The following is a 14,819-nucleotide window of genomic DNA, read 5'->3' as shown; positions in this document are numbered from 1 at the left end:
TTTTGTTTGCTACAGTTTTTGCAACTATATTCATGAGAGATAGACAGCCTGCAAATTTCCTTTCTCATAGTGTCCTTGTCAGTATTTTTGGCACTAAGGTCTCAGAATGAGTGGAGATGGAGGAGGGGAAGATAGTATGCCTCCCTTTTCTATTCTCTGGACAAGTTTGTAAAAAATTAAAAGGATCTGTGTTTTAAAGTGTGCAGGAAATGAACACAGCAGGAAGGCTTCATCCAGAAGTTGTTATTGGCTGTCTTCATGTGCTGATTTGTGGACTTCATGGAACCAAGGCACAAGGTTGGGCCTGGGAGGCAGAGCCACAGGATGCTCAGTGCTCTCCAAATGGGACGTGAACCGCTGCACTCACAGGGCTTTGCCTAAGCACTGCCGTCACCATTTTCTGACCTCTGGAACCAGTGATGACAGGGAACAGAAAGTGAAGAACTACACTTATTGAGACAGGGAAACCCAAGGGACCCCATTAGAGAAAAAACTGTTTTTTTCCCCCCTTTGCTTCTTTTCCAGCTTCTTTTCTTGCTAGGACCCGCACCAGCACCCCACTCCTCACATGCCTTGTAATGCAAATAGCATATATCCTCCTCCTGAGGGACAGAGAGATAATGATATCTTTGGAGTCTTCCAGCACAATAGATGATATCTAAGGAATGACCTGGGCAGAGCCAGCATGTGCCTATTCTAGACGACTGGCACTAGACATCTGGATGCCAAGACTCATTCAGGGAGTGAGTGACATGAAGGACACCTGGATCCTGCCCTTGTTCTGCTCAGTTCTTGGATGCCTAAGAGGACCCATGCACCAGGTCACAAGTGCCAGCAAAAGCCTGAGACCCCAAGCAAAGATGAGACTCAAGCTCCTTTCCTTTTCAAGTCTCCCAGATGGCTCTTCATATCTGCTCTCTCTATATCTTCAAAAAATTTTTCTCCCACTTTCTGCTGGTTCATGTTTGATTTCCATACTGCATGAAGCCAAGGACCCTCTTAACTAGTCCTGTAGGACCCTGTCTTTGAGTCCTTAGACCTGGCCTGGCCTGCCTCATTAGGGTGATTTCTCATGCTGAAAATACTTGATCCCAAACACGGGAAGAACCAGGATCATATGTGGTTCTTGGATTTGGCCACGTAAGACAGAGTTACACAGAGATAGACCAAAGCTGCTCATAAAAAATGGTGTAAAAATATCACTGAAAGCAGCTGAAGAAACAATAAAAGAAGGAAATCATGGCTACTTCATAACTACTTGCATTATGAAAGCTTATGAAATGTCTGATCCAGTGAAAATAAGAGAATCTAACACAGCTTACTTTTCATAATTCAGTTACTTGTAAAAGTGCATCGAGGAGGGCACTTGTGGGGATGAGCACTGGGTGTTTTATGTAAGTGATGAATCATGGGAATCTACCCCTAAAACCAAGAGCACACTGTATGCACAGTGTGTTAGCCGACTTGAAAACAACTTATATTAAAAAAATAAAAGTGAAGCAAAGGACAAGTTCTTCAGAGTGTTTTCCCCAAGGCTTGACAGGAATTCTAGATAAAGAATAAAAAAGCTCATAAACTTGGTGATATGAATTCACCATTTGAAGATGGAGAGACATTTTATTCCTTCTGGTATAAGTTTTACTCCTGGAGAGGATTTTTGTATTTAAATAAAGAAGCAGGATGTCACAATGAGAGGAGATGGATTGAGAAGCATGACAGAGCAACAGGACATCAAGAAAAAAAAGAACTGAATTGAATGAGAACATTACTTGATAATGTATATATAGCTGTGATGCAAGGGTAAAACGATTGTTTTAAAAGAAAAAGAAAAAGCCAAGAAAGGAGCAGAGAAGAAAGCACAAGCAGAAGGAAAACAGAAGGAGCTCAAAACTGAGGAAAAACAAAGATGGGCTGAAGCAGAAGCTGCTTGGAGAGCTCAGGAGAAAGGAGAGGAGGTTATTGGCAAAGAAGGGAAGGATACCCAGGGGGAAAAAAAGCCATTAAAAGGGAAAGGCAAAAACTTCATAATTCATGGAAGACCTGGAATCACTTTTCTGATAATGAGATGGAGCAGGTTAGAGGGAAGGAAGAAGTGGAAAAACCTTGAGATAGGTTCCAACTAGCAAGCTTATGTATTTAAATGAAAGGCATCAGCATCTACAAAAGAAATAGGAATGGCTTCTCTGGTAAAACAGATGGTAGAAGCAAAAGAGCAAATTACAAAGGAGAAGGAGGAAGCTAAGGCCTTAAGGGTATGTGGCAAGCATCTAGGAATGCAGACAAATCAACTGTGGAAGGTGGAAATGGCAGTAAAAACTGGTCAGAAGAGAAGTGACCTGCAATTACTAATTAAAGCTGTGAACTTCTTCCTTGCTGGAACAAATTCAAGATGGGAAATTGTGTGTGTGTGCGCGTGTTGGGGGGGGGGTGGAGTTCCCCAAATCAACAAGCGATTCATGGACACCAGCTGGGTGTCCTACAGTTTAACTCCATTTTGACGTATCTACCCAGACATAGCATCACATCCCACAGGTTAAACCCCACAAGAGTGGGGCTTCATATGCCAGTAGCAAGTCCAGGTTGTCAACTGGCTGTAGATTGGAGGTTCCAATGACACTCCCCACCTTGAGTTTCAGTAATTTGCTAGAGTGGTTCACAGAACTCAGAGAAACATTTTACTTGCTAGATTACTGGTTTATGATAGAAGGATATAACTCAGGAACAGACAGATGGAAGAGGTACACAGGGCAAGGTATGGGGAAAGGGCTTAGAGCTTCCATTCCCTCTTGGAGTCTACCACTCTCTTCAGATCTCCATGTGTTCACCAACTGGAACCCCCTCCTTTTGTTTTTGTTTTTGTTTTTTTTTAAATAGTAAAATGTTTTTATTTTTTATTTTTTTTCAATATATGAAATTTATTGTCAATTGGTTTCCATACAACACCCAGTGCTCATCCCAAAAGGTGCCCTCCTCAATACCCATCACCCACCCTCCCCTCCCTCCCACCCCCCATCAACCCTCAGTTTGTTCTCAGTTTTTAACAGTCTCTTATGCTTTGGTTGTTTTTTTATGGAGGTTTCATTGCATTATATAGGCATGACTGATCCACTCCTTGGCCATTGGTGATTGATTCAACTTGCAGCCCTCCCCCCTCCCCGGAATTGGGGGTAAGACATTCCTGGTTCATTCCCCTGGCAACCAGCCCCCACCCGTACTGCTTCCAGAAGTCACTTCATGATGTAAACCCAGTTGTGGTGGAAAGGGGCTTGTTATGAATAACAAAACACCCATTTCACCTTTATGGCTCGAAAGCAATTTCAAGAACCGAGGACAAGAGACCAAATCTTATAACAAAAATACTCCCACTGTTCTTGTAATTTGTGAAATTGCAAGGTTTTTGGGACATGTGATCCAGGAACCATGGATGAAGTCCAAATATATATGAGAAATGTATTTTGGTCACCTGAATGACCAAATCTGTGTATTTCTTATAAATCACAGTAGCATAGGAAGCTGTTGCCAATTACATGAACACATACTCTTTTTATGGAGTTGGTAAAAAAAAGAGTCTCCAAAATCATGACCTGAATCAAAAAGACAGCACACCACAGGGAGTCATGCCTCAAGCTGACAGTACACACCTTTGGAACAATTTGAAAGTCCATGCACGGATTTCACCTTTTGGACAACAGAAGAACAGAAGCTTTTGCAACAAGCTTTGAAAACATATCTAATACCCCTGAAAAATAGGGAAAAAATAGCAGAAGCAGTGCCTCGCAAGACAGAAGAAAAACAACCTGAAATAATATAAGGGACTTGTTGAGACAGTAAAAGCAGAGGAAGACGCTCAAGGGTACTGAGTACAAGTACAGCTATGACATGACCTGATGATAATCTTTGTTGTGTGTGCATTCAGAAAATCAAACAGAAAATATTGTACAAAAAAAGATCTGATAGAACTCATCTAATAAGTCACCTGGGCTGGACATTTTCTTTATGGGAAGATTTAAAAATTATTTTCTTTTTTTACAACTCAAGTTTTAAAATTGTGGTAAAATACACAGAACATAAAATGGACCATTTTAACCATTTTGAGGTATATGGTTCAATGGCATTAAGTACATCCCCAATATTGTGCATCCATCAGGACCATCCATTTCCGGAACTTTTGCATCATCCCAAACTGAAACTGTATCCACTGAACAATAACTCCCCCATCTGTTCCCTCCACAAGCCCTGGTAACCTGTATTCTCTTTTCTGTCTCTATGAATTTGCCTATGCTAGGTATCTCATTTAAGTGGAACTATACACTATTTGTCCTTTTGTACCTGGCTTATTTCATTTAGCATGACATTTTCAAGTTCTGTCATTTGTGGCGGTGTGTCAGAATATCAGTCCTTTTTATGGCTAACGTAAGTTAATGTTCCATTGTATGGATATACCCCGTTTTTTAAAATCCATTCATGTGTTGATAGACATCTGTATTGCTACCAACCATTTTTCCATTGTGAGTAATTCTGCTGCGAACATTGGTGTGCAATTATCTGTTTGAGTCTTTGCTTCCAATTCTTTTGGGTAATACTTAGAACTGGAATTGCTAGGCCATATGGTAATTTTATGTTTAACTTTTTGAGGAACCATCAAGCTATTTTCCACAGTGGTTACACTATCGAACATTGCCTTCAGCAATGCGGGAGGGTTCCCCTTTCTCCACATCCTTGCCAATGCTTGTTATTGTCTATTTTGTTGACAGTAGCTATCCTAATGGGTATGAAGTAGTATCTCATTGTGGTTTTGATTTGCATTTCTCTAATGGCTAGCTATAGTTGAGCATCTTTTTATGTGCTTATTGGCCATTTATATAACTTCTTTGGAGAAGTGTCTATTCAAATCCTTTTACCTCCTTTGTCCAACATGAAGAGATTGATTGGTGAAGGGGAAGTAATATAGAGTAATTGCTCTTAGATGGTATATTGCATGAGGGTTAGCGGTCTTATCAGTATTCCCAGCATCTCAAGGAGTTCCTAACACATGGTACGCACTGATAAACTTATTGGGTGAATGAAAAACAATCAGTGACCTTGAAAGGAGCAGTTATGTTGTTTTGGAGATTGAGATAGAAGAGGCAAGATGTGTCATAGTTAGAAGTATAATATCACTTATTCATAAATCTGAATGTTTATAGCAGTCACCCAGGAAGTTGTTAAAAATATAGATTCCTGAGTCTCAGTCACAGAAATTCTGATTTAGTGACTGTGGTAGACAGAATAATGGCCCCCCAAAGATGTCTATATCCTAATCCCCAGAACATGTGAATCTATTATATGGCAAGGTGTGGGGGGACTAAGGTTACAGATGGAATTAGGGTTACTAATCAGCTGACTTTTGGACAGGGAGATTATCCTGGATTATCCAAGTGGGCCCAATATAATGGCAAGAGGCCTTGTTTGCAAGGAGGGAGATGGAAGAGCCAGAACCAGAGAGATGGCATTGTGATAAAAATTGGACTGGCTATGGGTGCCTTTGGAAAAGGTTGTGTTTTATTTTGTAATTTAACTTTATTTTTTTATTTTTTAAAATTTACATCCAAATTAGTTAGCATATAGTGAAGCAATGATTTCAGGAGTAGATTCCTTAATGCCCCTTACCCATTTAGCCCATGCTCCCTCCCACAACTGCTCCAACAACCCTCAGTTCTCCATATTTATGAGTCTCTTCTCTTTTGCCCCCCTCCCTGTTTTTATATTATTTTTGTTTCCCTTCCCTTATGTTCATCTGTTTTTCTCTTAAAGTCTTCATATGAGTGAAGTCATATGATTTTTGTCTTTCTCTGACTAATTTCACTTAGCATCATACTCTCCAGTTCCATCCACATAGTTGCAAATGGCAAGATTTCATTCTTTTTGATTGCCGAGTAATACTCCATTGTATATATATACCACATTTTCTTTATCCATTCATCCATCGATGGACATTTGGGCTCTTTCCATACTTGGCGTATTGTTGATAGTGCTGCTATAAACATGGGGGTGCATGTGTCCCTTTGAAACAGCACACCTGAATCCCTTGGATAAATGCCTAGTAGTGCAATTGCTGGGTCATAGGGTAGTTCTATTTTTAGTTTTTTGGGAAAGTTTGACATTATTATTATTTTTTAATGTTTATTTTTGAGAGGGAGAGAGAGAGAGAGAGGGGGGGAACAAGCAGGGGAGGGGCAGAGAGAGAGGAAGACGCCGAATCCAAAGCAGGCTGCAGGCTCTGAGCTGTCAGCACAGAGCCCGACGCAGGGCTCAAACCCACAGACCATGAGATTGTGACCTGAGCTGAGTGGGCGCTTAACTGACTGAGCCACCCAGGCACCCCAACATTATATTTTTTTAATTGGTTTGGTTTTTTTGGGAATGTTAGTGTGATGTGACAAAGAATTCCTACTGGACCCTAGGGACCACATCCTCTTTTATATTTAAAAAGGTTCACCAGCCTGGTTGAACTGGCCAGTGCGGTAGTTAAAGTCAAATACCACTAGGATTTCAGCAATGCACTCATCAAAGTTTTTAGGATCTCCTTGTAGAGAAATGGTGGCTGGATGATAAGTTAGTTTTGCAGAGTTTTAATGTTTTACATACCTGTATGAAAAGAATGTTGATGAACAATAGATACTAACAGATAGATGAGTGATAAATAGAATTGAGAGATAATTTCTGCCCTCCCAGGAGTTCTAACTAGCCATGGGAATGTACAAACAGTGTATGGCACACTCTGATGACAGGAAATAAGGAAACAGTGCGAATGAAGAAAGTGAAAGTACTTTGTAAATTAAAAGAAACTATTTTCACAATCCCAGGCTTTTCAATAGGTAGGCGGAGAACTTGAATTTTAATGGTAACAGCAACAGCTCCTGTTGAGGGGCTGATGCCATCAGCACCGTGTGAGGACAGATTCTTGAATTTGACTCCTGAAAAAACTCTCATCATACCTTCTTTTAATTTTCTCATAGGATTGCATTTTCCTATTCAAGGAATATCAGACATCTTTTCATAAGACAAGGAAACAGATTTTAGAGTCCTCAGGAGAAAAATCTTTTGAGATTTCAGAAATGTATATATTTGGAAAATTTGAAGCTTTCTGCAAAAGACTGGAGAAGGTAACCAGTATGCAGTCACTTCACCTACCCCCCCCCCACCCCAACCCTTCCTGGTTATTTCATACTTTATGGAGCACTACTGGGAATTACTGACCTGGATCTCTTGTCTCACTATTGATATGAATCATCTCCTATTACTTACAGATTACTTACAGATCACATTTTGATATAACTTATTTTTCATTCCTGATGACGGCAAAGCTATTGCACACTTTCACCTCTCTCAAGACCTCAATTCTACCTCTATTTGTAGACCTTGACCTTAGAAAACTCTGTGTCTAATGATTGTATTAGGCTGAGGAAAAGTGTGTGCTGAAATACCTACAATACCTGGCAGAACCCAGTAGTTGTATAATATCTGGATGTATAGACACATCCTTCTAGACCAGTTAAAAATGGGGTATAGTTAAACACTATGTGGGTGATGCCTTTGCTGGGCAGACACGAGTCAAACACTTCTGCACCTTTGATTTATGTATTAGCACTAGCTGGGGAGGAGTGGTATTTTTTCAGGGGGTATAGGGAAGCCAATACCAGAGGCTTCTTGGACTCAGCTTTTGAAACGTTTATAAAGATCTCATGTAGATATCCTTTCCCCTCCCCCACCAGTTTGCCAACTCCCTATGTCCTAGTAATGCTTCGGATTCTGTTCATCATTTTTTGGAAATCAGTGAGGGCATTACACAGCTTGAAGGGCATCTCCTGGACATGTCTGGACGCCTAGTTTTCATTTGTAACCTCCTGATCCAGCCCGGATAGGAAAGTATGGATGATGTAGAGAACCAACTTATCAAGTAGAGTCCTTAATACATATTTGTGTGGGGCTGGTTTTTTTAGCAGCTTTATTGAGATATAATTCACATACAGTACAATTCACCCATTCAAAGTGTGCAAGTCAGTATTTTCTAATATATTCACAGGGTTGTGCAACCATTACCAAATATAATTTTAAAATATTTTTGTTTCCTCTAAAAGAAACCCTGCCCGTTACCTGACACCCTATTTTCCTCTCTACCTATCCCTAAGCAACCACTAATCTACTTTCTGTTTCTATAGATTTGCCTATTCTGGAAATTTCATATAAATGAAATCATATAATATGTGGTCTTTTGTGAGTGGCTTCTTTCACTTGCAATAATGTTTTCAAGGTTCATCCATGTTGTAGCATTATATTTTATTGCTGAATAATATAGCATTGTATGGTTGCTACATTTTATTTACTCATTAGTTGATGGACATTTGGGTTGTTTTCACTTTTTGGCTATTACAAATAATCCTGCTGTGAGCACTTGTGTACATGTTCTTGTGTGGATATATGTTGTTGTTTCTCTTGAGTGTATACATAGAATTGGAATTTCTGGGCCACACGGTAACTTTTTGAGAAACTGCCAAGGTATTTTTCAAAACAGCTATATCACTTCACATTTTCATCAGCAATGTATGAGGGTTTTGATTTCTCTACATCCTTGTCAACCTTATTATTGTCTACCTTTTTGAATTTAGACAAACTAGAGGCTGTGAAGTAATATCTGTTTCATTGTGGTTTTCACTTGCATTTTGCTGAAGACTAATGATGTTGGAACATCTTTTAATTTGCTTATTTATAATTTTTCTTGGGGAGAAATTTATATTCAAATCCTTTGCACATTTTTAATTTGTTTTTTTTGTATTTTGATTGCTGAGTTGTAAGAGTTCTTTATGTATTCTGGGTATAGGTCCCTTATCAGTTATTATTTGCAAATATTTTCTCCCAATTTGTGAGTTATCGTTTCACTTTCTTGATGGTGTCCTTTGAAGCATAATAGTTGTTCATTTTGATAAAGTCAAATTTATGAAATGTATTTGTTGTTGTTGTTGTTGTTTGTGATTTTGGAACCATAGGTAGGAAACTATTATATGAAGATGTTTTGTGAACAATAGAGATTTCTTTACCCTTAGTTTTTCTAGGAGCTAGGACCCCTGTCAACTTGGGTATAATTCTATACTTGGTAGAGTTTCAGGGCTAGACCTTAATGATTAGCCTATTAGCAGTAAAGATCTTTGGTGGCAGGTCTAATGCTGGGCTTAATGGGCATCCATTCATGAAGCAGCAGCCCAAATATTCCTGATGCTGAAGGGAGTGGGCGGTAATGGCCAGCTGCACTAGCTCCTTACCCTACTCTACCTCTAGAGAAGCTGTGCCTCTAATCTTAAGGACACAATTTCATTCCACAAGGGCTCAGCACCAGAGCTAATGCCACCCGCCCCCCCCCCCACCCCCCCTGCCCAGAGACCTCACCTAAAGTGCATCCCGATTGCTAGGTTATCCCAATACCCCTGTACTAAGAATGCCTTAGATGATTGGCATTGCTCCCATGTGTAACTGGTGGATATTGGTATCCAGATTTGCAAAGCTGGGGCTATAAAACTTACCCTGAAGTGTGGCAGGGTTTTGCATGTTTTTCCAGAGGTGATTGGTTACTGAGCTGCCTGGATGGGCTTCCCCTGATGAGTGGGGCACAGTAGCAACCACTGTTGGGCTACCTCTCTGAACTCTAAAATAGTAGAAGAGGGGAGTCAGAAAGGCAAGCTAAATCAGAGCTTATTAGGGAAAGCTGAGATTCAGATGTCAGGATGAACAAGTACCAAAGTCACAGGACAGACAGGTCTGAGGTTGGGGTTGGAGAACTGAGACCTCAGACTTGGGCAGAAATGTTTAGGGAACAAGTGAGGAAAGTTCTAGTGTGTCACTAGGCTGCACCTTCTTTTGGTAGATGGAGACTTGATGGGGCATTAGTGTTAGTCTGTCCTAAGGAGCCCGAACTAAGGAAGTACAGTATCCTTTGCTTCCTTTTCCTCTTCCTGCCATGTAAATTTTGGTGAATGTTGATGTTTCCCAGAGCCCTGTCTTTAGTTTTGTTTGCTTCTCACCCTGAACATTTGTGGGAGAGAAGAGATGGGATGGGAAGCTGGTGTTTCTGGGGGTAGATTTAAGGAACTGGAGCTAGTAGGTAGGGTAGGGGGACATTGAGATGAGGCAATCATAGCAAGTTGAGAACTGGGAAAGATGCCAAGGTTGGTGAGCAGAGAAGGGATCACAAGTTGGATGTCAATACTGAGGGGTCAAAAGCTGATAAAGAGTGAGTTGGTGAAAAAGCCAAGAGGAGGACAAACAAGCAGGGGTATGGTCATGGCTGATCACCCTGACTGGCTTTCACATTGCTGCTATGTGGTGTTGGGGGTAGGAGACCCACTGGCTAAGTTGGAAAGGCCAAGCATGGGACTGACTGCTGTCTCTGCTTTTGGCCCCTCATCCACCCATGGACAAAATGGAGGATGTGTTAGTGACAGGAATTCCATCCTAGTCTCTGGCCCTTGGGACCAGGTGGCACGGTAAGGGATAGCAGGCACTCTCAGCAGCCTAGAAGAACACAGCAAGTGGGTAGTTTGAGTTCCTTGGTCTGTTTTTTAAAGTTTGTTTTTGTTTTTTAAAGTACGTGGACTGTATGTGTTGGAGAGCCAGGTATTTCTCATCTTTACATAGAGCATATACAGTGTGTTGCAAATTACAGGGGGCTCGTATTTCCTCCAGGTTTCGGCTGGCTTCTAGGATGACAGTGGTGTTTGGAAGTGCACAGAAATAGTGGTGTAAGAGGTACAGTTGCTCTGAAAATGGTCATCTGGTTGCCAGGTGGAGGGAATTTATGTGAATTCTGCTGGCTCGGTAGGAGGACCAGTACTGTTGTCTTCATGGTGTGTAGTATTTGGAGGAATCCCCTGAAAACAGGTTCATTTTGTTTGGCCTTGGACCAATGGGTCTGCCCTAGAGAGCTTTGAGCATTATTCTCCAAAGCAGGAATCAAAGTGGGGAATCATTGATGAAGGTTAAATAACTGAATAGCCTGTAGATGTGAAGGACTGTTTTTTGTTGTTGTTGTTGTTGTTGTTTTGTTTTGGTTAAGTGGTGGTGTTGGTACATCGAGATGGAGGCAGCCATTTGTGCAGTAAAGTTCATTTTGAGGGTTTCCCAAGGCTCTTCAGGGGTCAGAACTGACTGCAGTTGTCTTTAGGCTTCTTGGGACTTCTGTTGCTTGAATGCAGGTGAAAGGGAAAACAGATGTGGATTTCTGCTAGTATGACATTTCAGAATTGTGGTGAGGGCCAAGAAGAATGGTAAAGGATTTTATTTAATTAATTAATTAATTAATTAATAATTAATTTAAAAATTTTTTAATGTTTGTTTATTTTTGAGAGAGAGAGACAGAGAGACAGGGCACAAGCGCCCGGGGAAGGGGCAGGAGGGGGTGGAGGGGTGGGGTTGGGCAGAGAGAGAGGGAGACACAGAATCTGAAGCAGGCTCCAGGCTCTGAGCTGTCAGCACAGAGCCCGACAAGGGGCTCACACCCACGAACCATGAGATCATGACCTGAGGCAAAGTCAGATGCTCAACCGACCAAGTCACCCAAGCACTCCAGAATGGTAAAGCTTTTTAATCTAGTGATCCAAGCAAAATGATTTTCAGAAAATTCTCAAGAGCAAAAAGACAAAATTATTCAGACATCTGTAAGAGCTTTTACTCAAATTCTTTTCTTCCTCCTCTTGAAAGGCAAAGTGATCAAAATCTGAGAAAGGTAGTAAACTCTCTCTAGACATGATAGAAATAGTCTAAGGGTAGTAATGATTGGTGACAGAGATTTGTCTTCTAGTTTATCTCCTCTGGCTGGTTTTAGGTAAATGATTCTAGGGCCTGTTTATTGGGTTTTTTTTATTTTTAAATTTTTATTTATTTTTTAAGAGATTTCATTTTTAAGTAATCTCTACACCCAACATGGGGCTCAAACTCACGACCTGGAGATCCAGAGTTTCATTCTCCCCAACTGAGCTGGCCAGTCACCCCTTGGTTTGTTTCTTAAATCAATGATTTATTAAGAGCTTATTCTGGGGAAGGGTGCTAATACCCCATTTCTGAAATAACGCTTTTCTTTTTAAGATTACAGAAATGATAACGATTGTGCAGACATATTCAGCCTTGAGTAATTCCACCATAGAGGGAATAGATATTATGGCAATAAAATTCAAAAGTATATATCAAGGCGTTAAGAAAAAACAGTATGACATTCTGGATCCAAGAAGGACAGAATTTGATACAGATTTCTCAGAGTTCATGACAAAAATCAATGGTTTAGAGGTAAGTAATTATACGTACTTTTACTTTAGTAAAGCTGAAATGTAATAGTACTGGAATTTACATATCTACTATATAAGTTACTCTTGTGTAATTGATCAAAACTATTTGCCAGTGTGAATAATTTTTTAACCAGTCCACAAAATATTTTCCTCAAAATAAATGAGAAATGAGCATATTCAGTAAAAGATATCAATGAGTAACAGAAGCCCAAAAGGCTATTGTAGCTGGGGTTCATGTCTAGTTTGCATCAGAATTTGTATTCCATTGTTACCATTATTGTTATGCCGAGGAGCCCATGTCGATTTTCCCGTCTAAGAGAAGATGTGTCATCCTTATTGTTTGTTTTAAATGTGAAAAGATTTGAGGACAGATTAGGAAGATTGACTGCCCTCCCAGACTTGGCCTTGCACTTTATGGCCACATTCTGTCTGCAGCTTAGAGCACAGCTCTAAAAAAGACCTCATCCTGTTTGTCATAGCTTATGGGGTAGCAGAAGGATGAAGGGTACTTAAAAAAATATGTCTGGTGGGACCACAACATATTTCTCTCCCACCTTTTGGGCTTACATGACCTCAGTTACTCTCTTATCATAAAAGTACTGTAAACCTAAGCTTAGCCCCAGGGAATGGTCTCTTCTTGCTGTAGAATGTCCTGGAGATACAGAGAGGGACAAGAATATACTCTGTCCACTTCCTGAACCTGAAATTCTTGCCATGATGGTGAAAAAAATTATATATATTTTCCTCATTTATTTTTTAAAGATTCTTTAAAAACTATATTAAGGTAATCTGGGCAATATAAATAAGAATGACCCTAAAATTCTAACAACACCCTTTCTTTTTGGCACAGATTGCCTTTCAGTTTTTGAAAGTTAGACTGTTTGGTATTTAAGATATATTTTAGTTATTGTTTATACTGTTTGTCTAGTTGGGCAGGGTGGAGTTGCATCTTTATAGCAATGGGAATTTGTGGGTTTTGAAAAAAATTATTGCTTATTTTTATGATTTATTTATTTTTAGTGTTATTAGTTTATTTAGTTTATTTAGCCTTTTAGTTTTGTTGATTGTTTCCTTCGCTGGGCAGAAACTTTTTAGTTTGATGTAGTCCCAATAGTTTACTTTTGTTTTTATTTCCCTTGCCTCAGGAGACATATCTAGGAAAATATTACTACAACCAATGTCAGAGAGATTATTATTTTTCATCTATGATAAGCGTACTCTTTAATCCCCATCATCTATTTCCCCCATCCTCTCACCCACCTCCCCTATGGTAACCATCAGTTTGTTCGCTGTAGTTAAGAGTCTGTTTCTTGGTTTGTCTCTCTGTTTTTTTTTCTTTTACTCATTTGTTATGTTTATTAAATTCCACATATGAGTGGAATCATATGGGTGTTTGTCTTTCTCTGACTGACTTATTTTGCTCAGAATCATACTCTCTAACTCCATTCATGTTGTTGCAAATGGCAAGATTTCACTTTTTTATGGCCGAATAATGTTTCATTGTGTATATACCACATCTTCTTTATCCATTCATCTATTGATGGACACTAGGGCTGCTTTCATAGTTTGGCTATTGTAAATAATGCTGTCATAAAGATAGGGGTGAATGTATCTTTTTGGATTAGAGCTTTTGTATTTTGGGGGGTAAATACCCAGTAGTGTGATTACTGGATCATAGGGTAGTAGTATTTTTAATTTTTTAAGGAACCTTCATGAATTTTCTACAATGGCTATACCAATTTGCATTCAGCAACAGTGCAAGATAGTTCTTCTTTCTCCACATCCTGGCCAGCACTTGTTATTTCTTGTGTTTTTGATTTTAGCCATTCTGACAGGTGTGAGGTGATAGCTCATTGTGATTTTGATTTGCATTTTCCTGATGATGTGTGATGTTGAGCATCTTTTCGTGTATCTGTTGGCCATCTAGATGTTTTCTTTGGAGAAATGTTCATGACCTTTGCCCATTTTTTAACTGGATTATTTGTTTTTGGATCAGTTCTTCATATATTATGGATACTAACCTTTTATTGGATATGTCATTTTGCAAGTATCTTCTCCTATTCAGTGGATTACCTTTTAGTTTTGTTGATTGTTTCCTTCGCTGGGCAGAAGTTTTTTAGTTTGACGTAGTCCCAATAGTTTACTTTTGTTTTTATTTCCCTTGCCTCAGGAGACATATGTAGAAAAATATTACTACAGCCAATGTCAGAGAGATTATTGCTTGTACTTTCTTCAAGGATTTTTATGGTTTCAGGTCTCACATTTAGGTCTTTAATCCATTTTGAGTTTATTTTTGTGTATGGTGAAAGAAAGTGGCCCAGTTTCATCCTACATCCTGCTGTCCAGTTTTCCCAACACCATTTGTTGAAGAGACTGTCATTTTCACATTGTATATTCATTCTCCCTTTGTCAAAGATTAATTGACCTTATACTTGTGGGTTTATTTCTGGGTTTTCTGTTCTATTCCATTGTTCTATGTGTCCATTTTTATGCCAGTACCATATGTTT

At 39.6% G+C, this 14,819-nt stretch overlaps 1 protein-coding gene and 1 pseudogene across 5 annotated transcripts in view; both read left to right on the top strand.

Annotated features, from left to right (window-relative positions):
* The window catches only part of DNAH8 (dynein axonemal heavy chain 8), a 329,266-nt gene that overhangs the window by 49,533 nt on the left and 264,914 nt on the right, over positions 1-14,819 (top strand). For all 5 annotated transcript variants that reach the window (XM_053222854.1, XM_053222853.1, XM_027057830.2 and 2 more), the window contains 2 exons: positions 6,999-7,145; positions 12,115-12,312. In XM_053222854.1, coding sequence (XP_053078829.1) covers positions 6,999-7,145; positions 12,115-12,312 — 345 coding nt within the window. The remainder of the gene's footprint in view (positions 1-6,998; positions 7,146-12,114; positions 12,313-14,819) is intronic.
* Positions 210-2,849, top strand: LOC106972738 (dnaJ homolog subfamily C member 2-like; annotated as a pseudogene).

Source organism: Acinonyx jubatus, chromosome B2 (genome assembly GCF_027475565.1).
Source record: "Acinonyx jubatus isolate Ajub_Pintada_27869175 chromosome B2, VMU_Ajub_asm_v1.0, whole genome shotgun sequence".
NCBI lineage: Eukaryota > Metazoa > Chordata > Mammalia > Carnivora > Felidae > Acinonyx > Acinonyx jubatus.
This window is presented reverse-complemented; position numbering and strand designations above follow the sequence as displayed.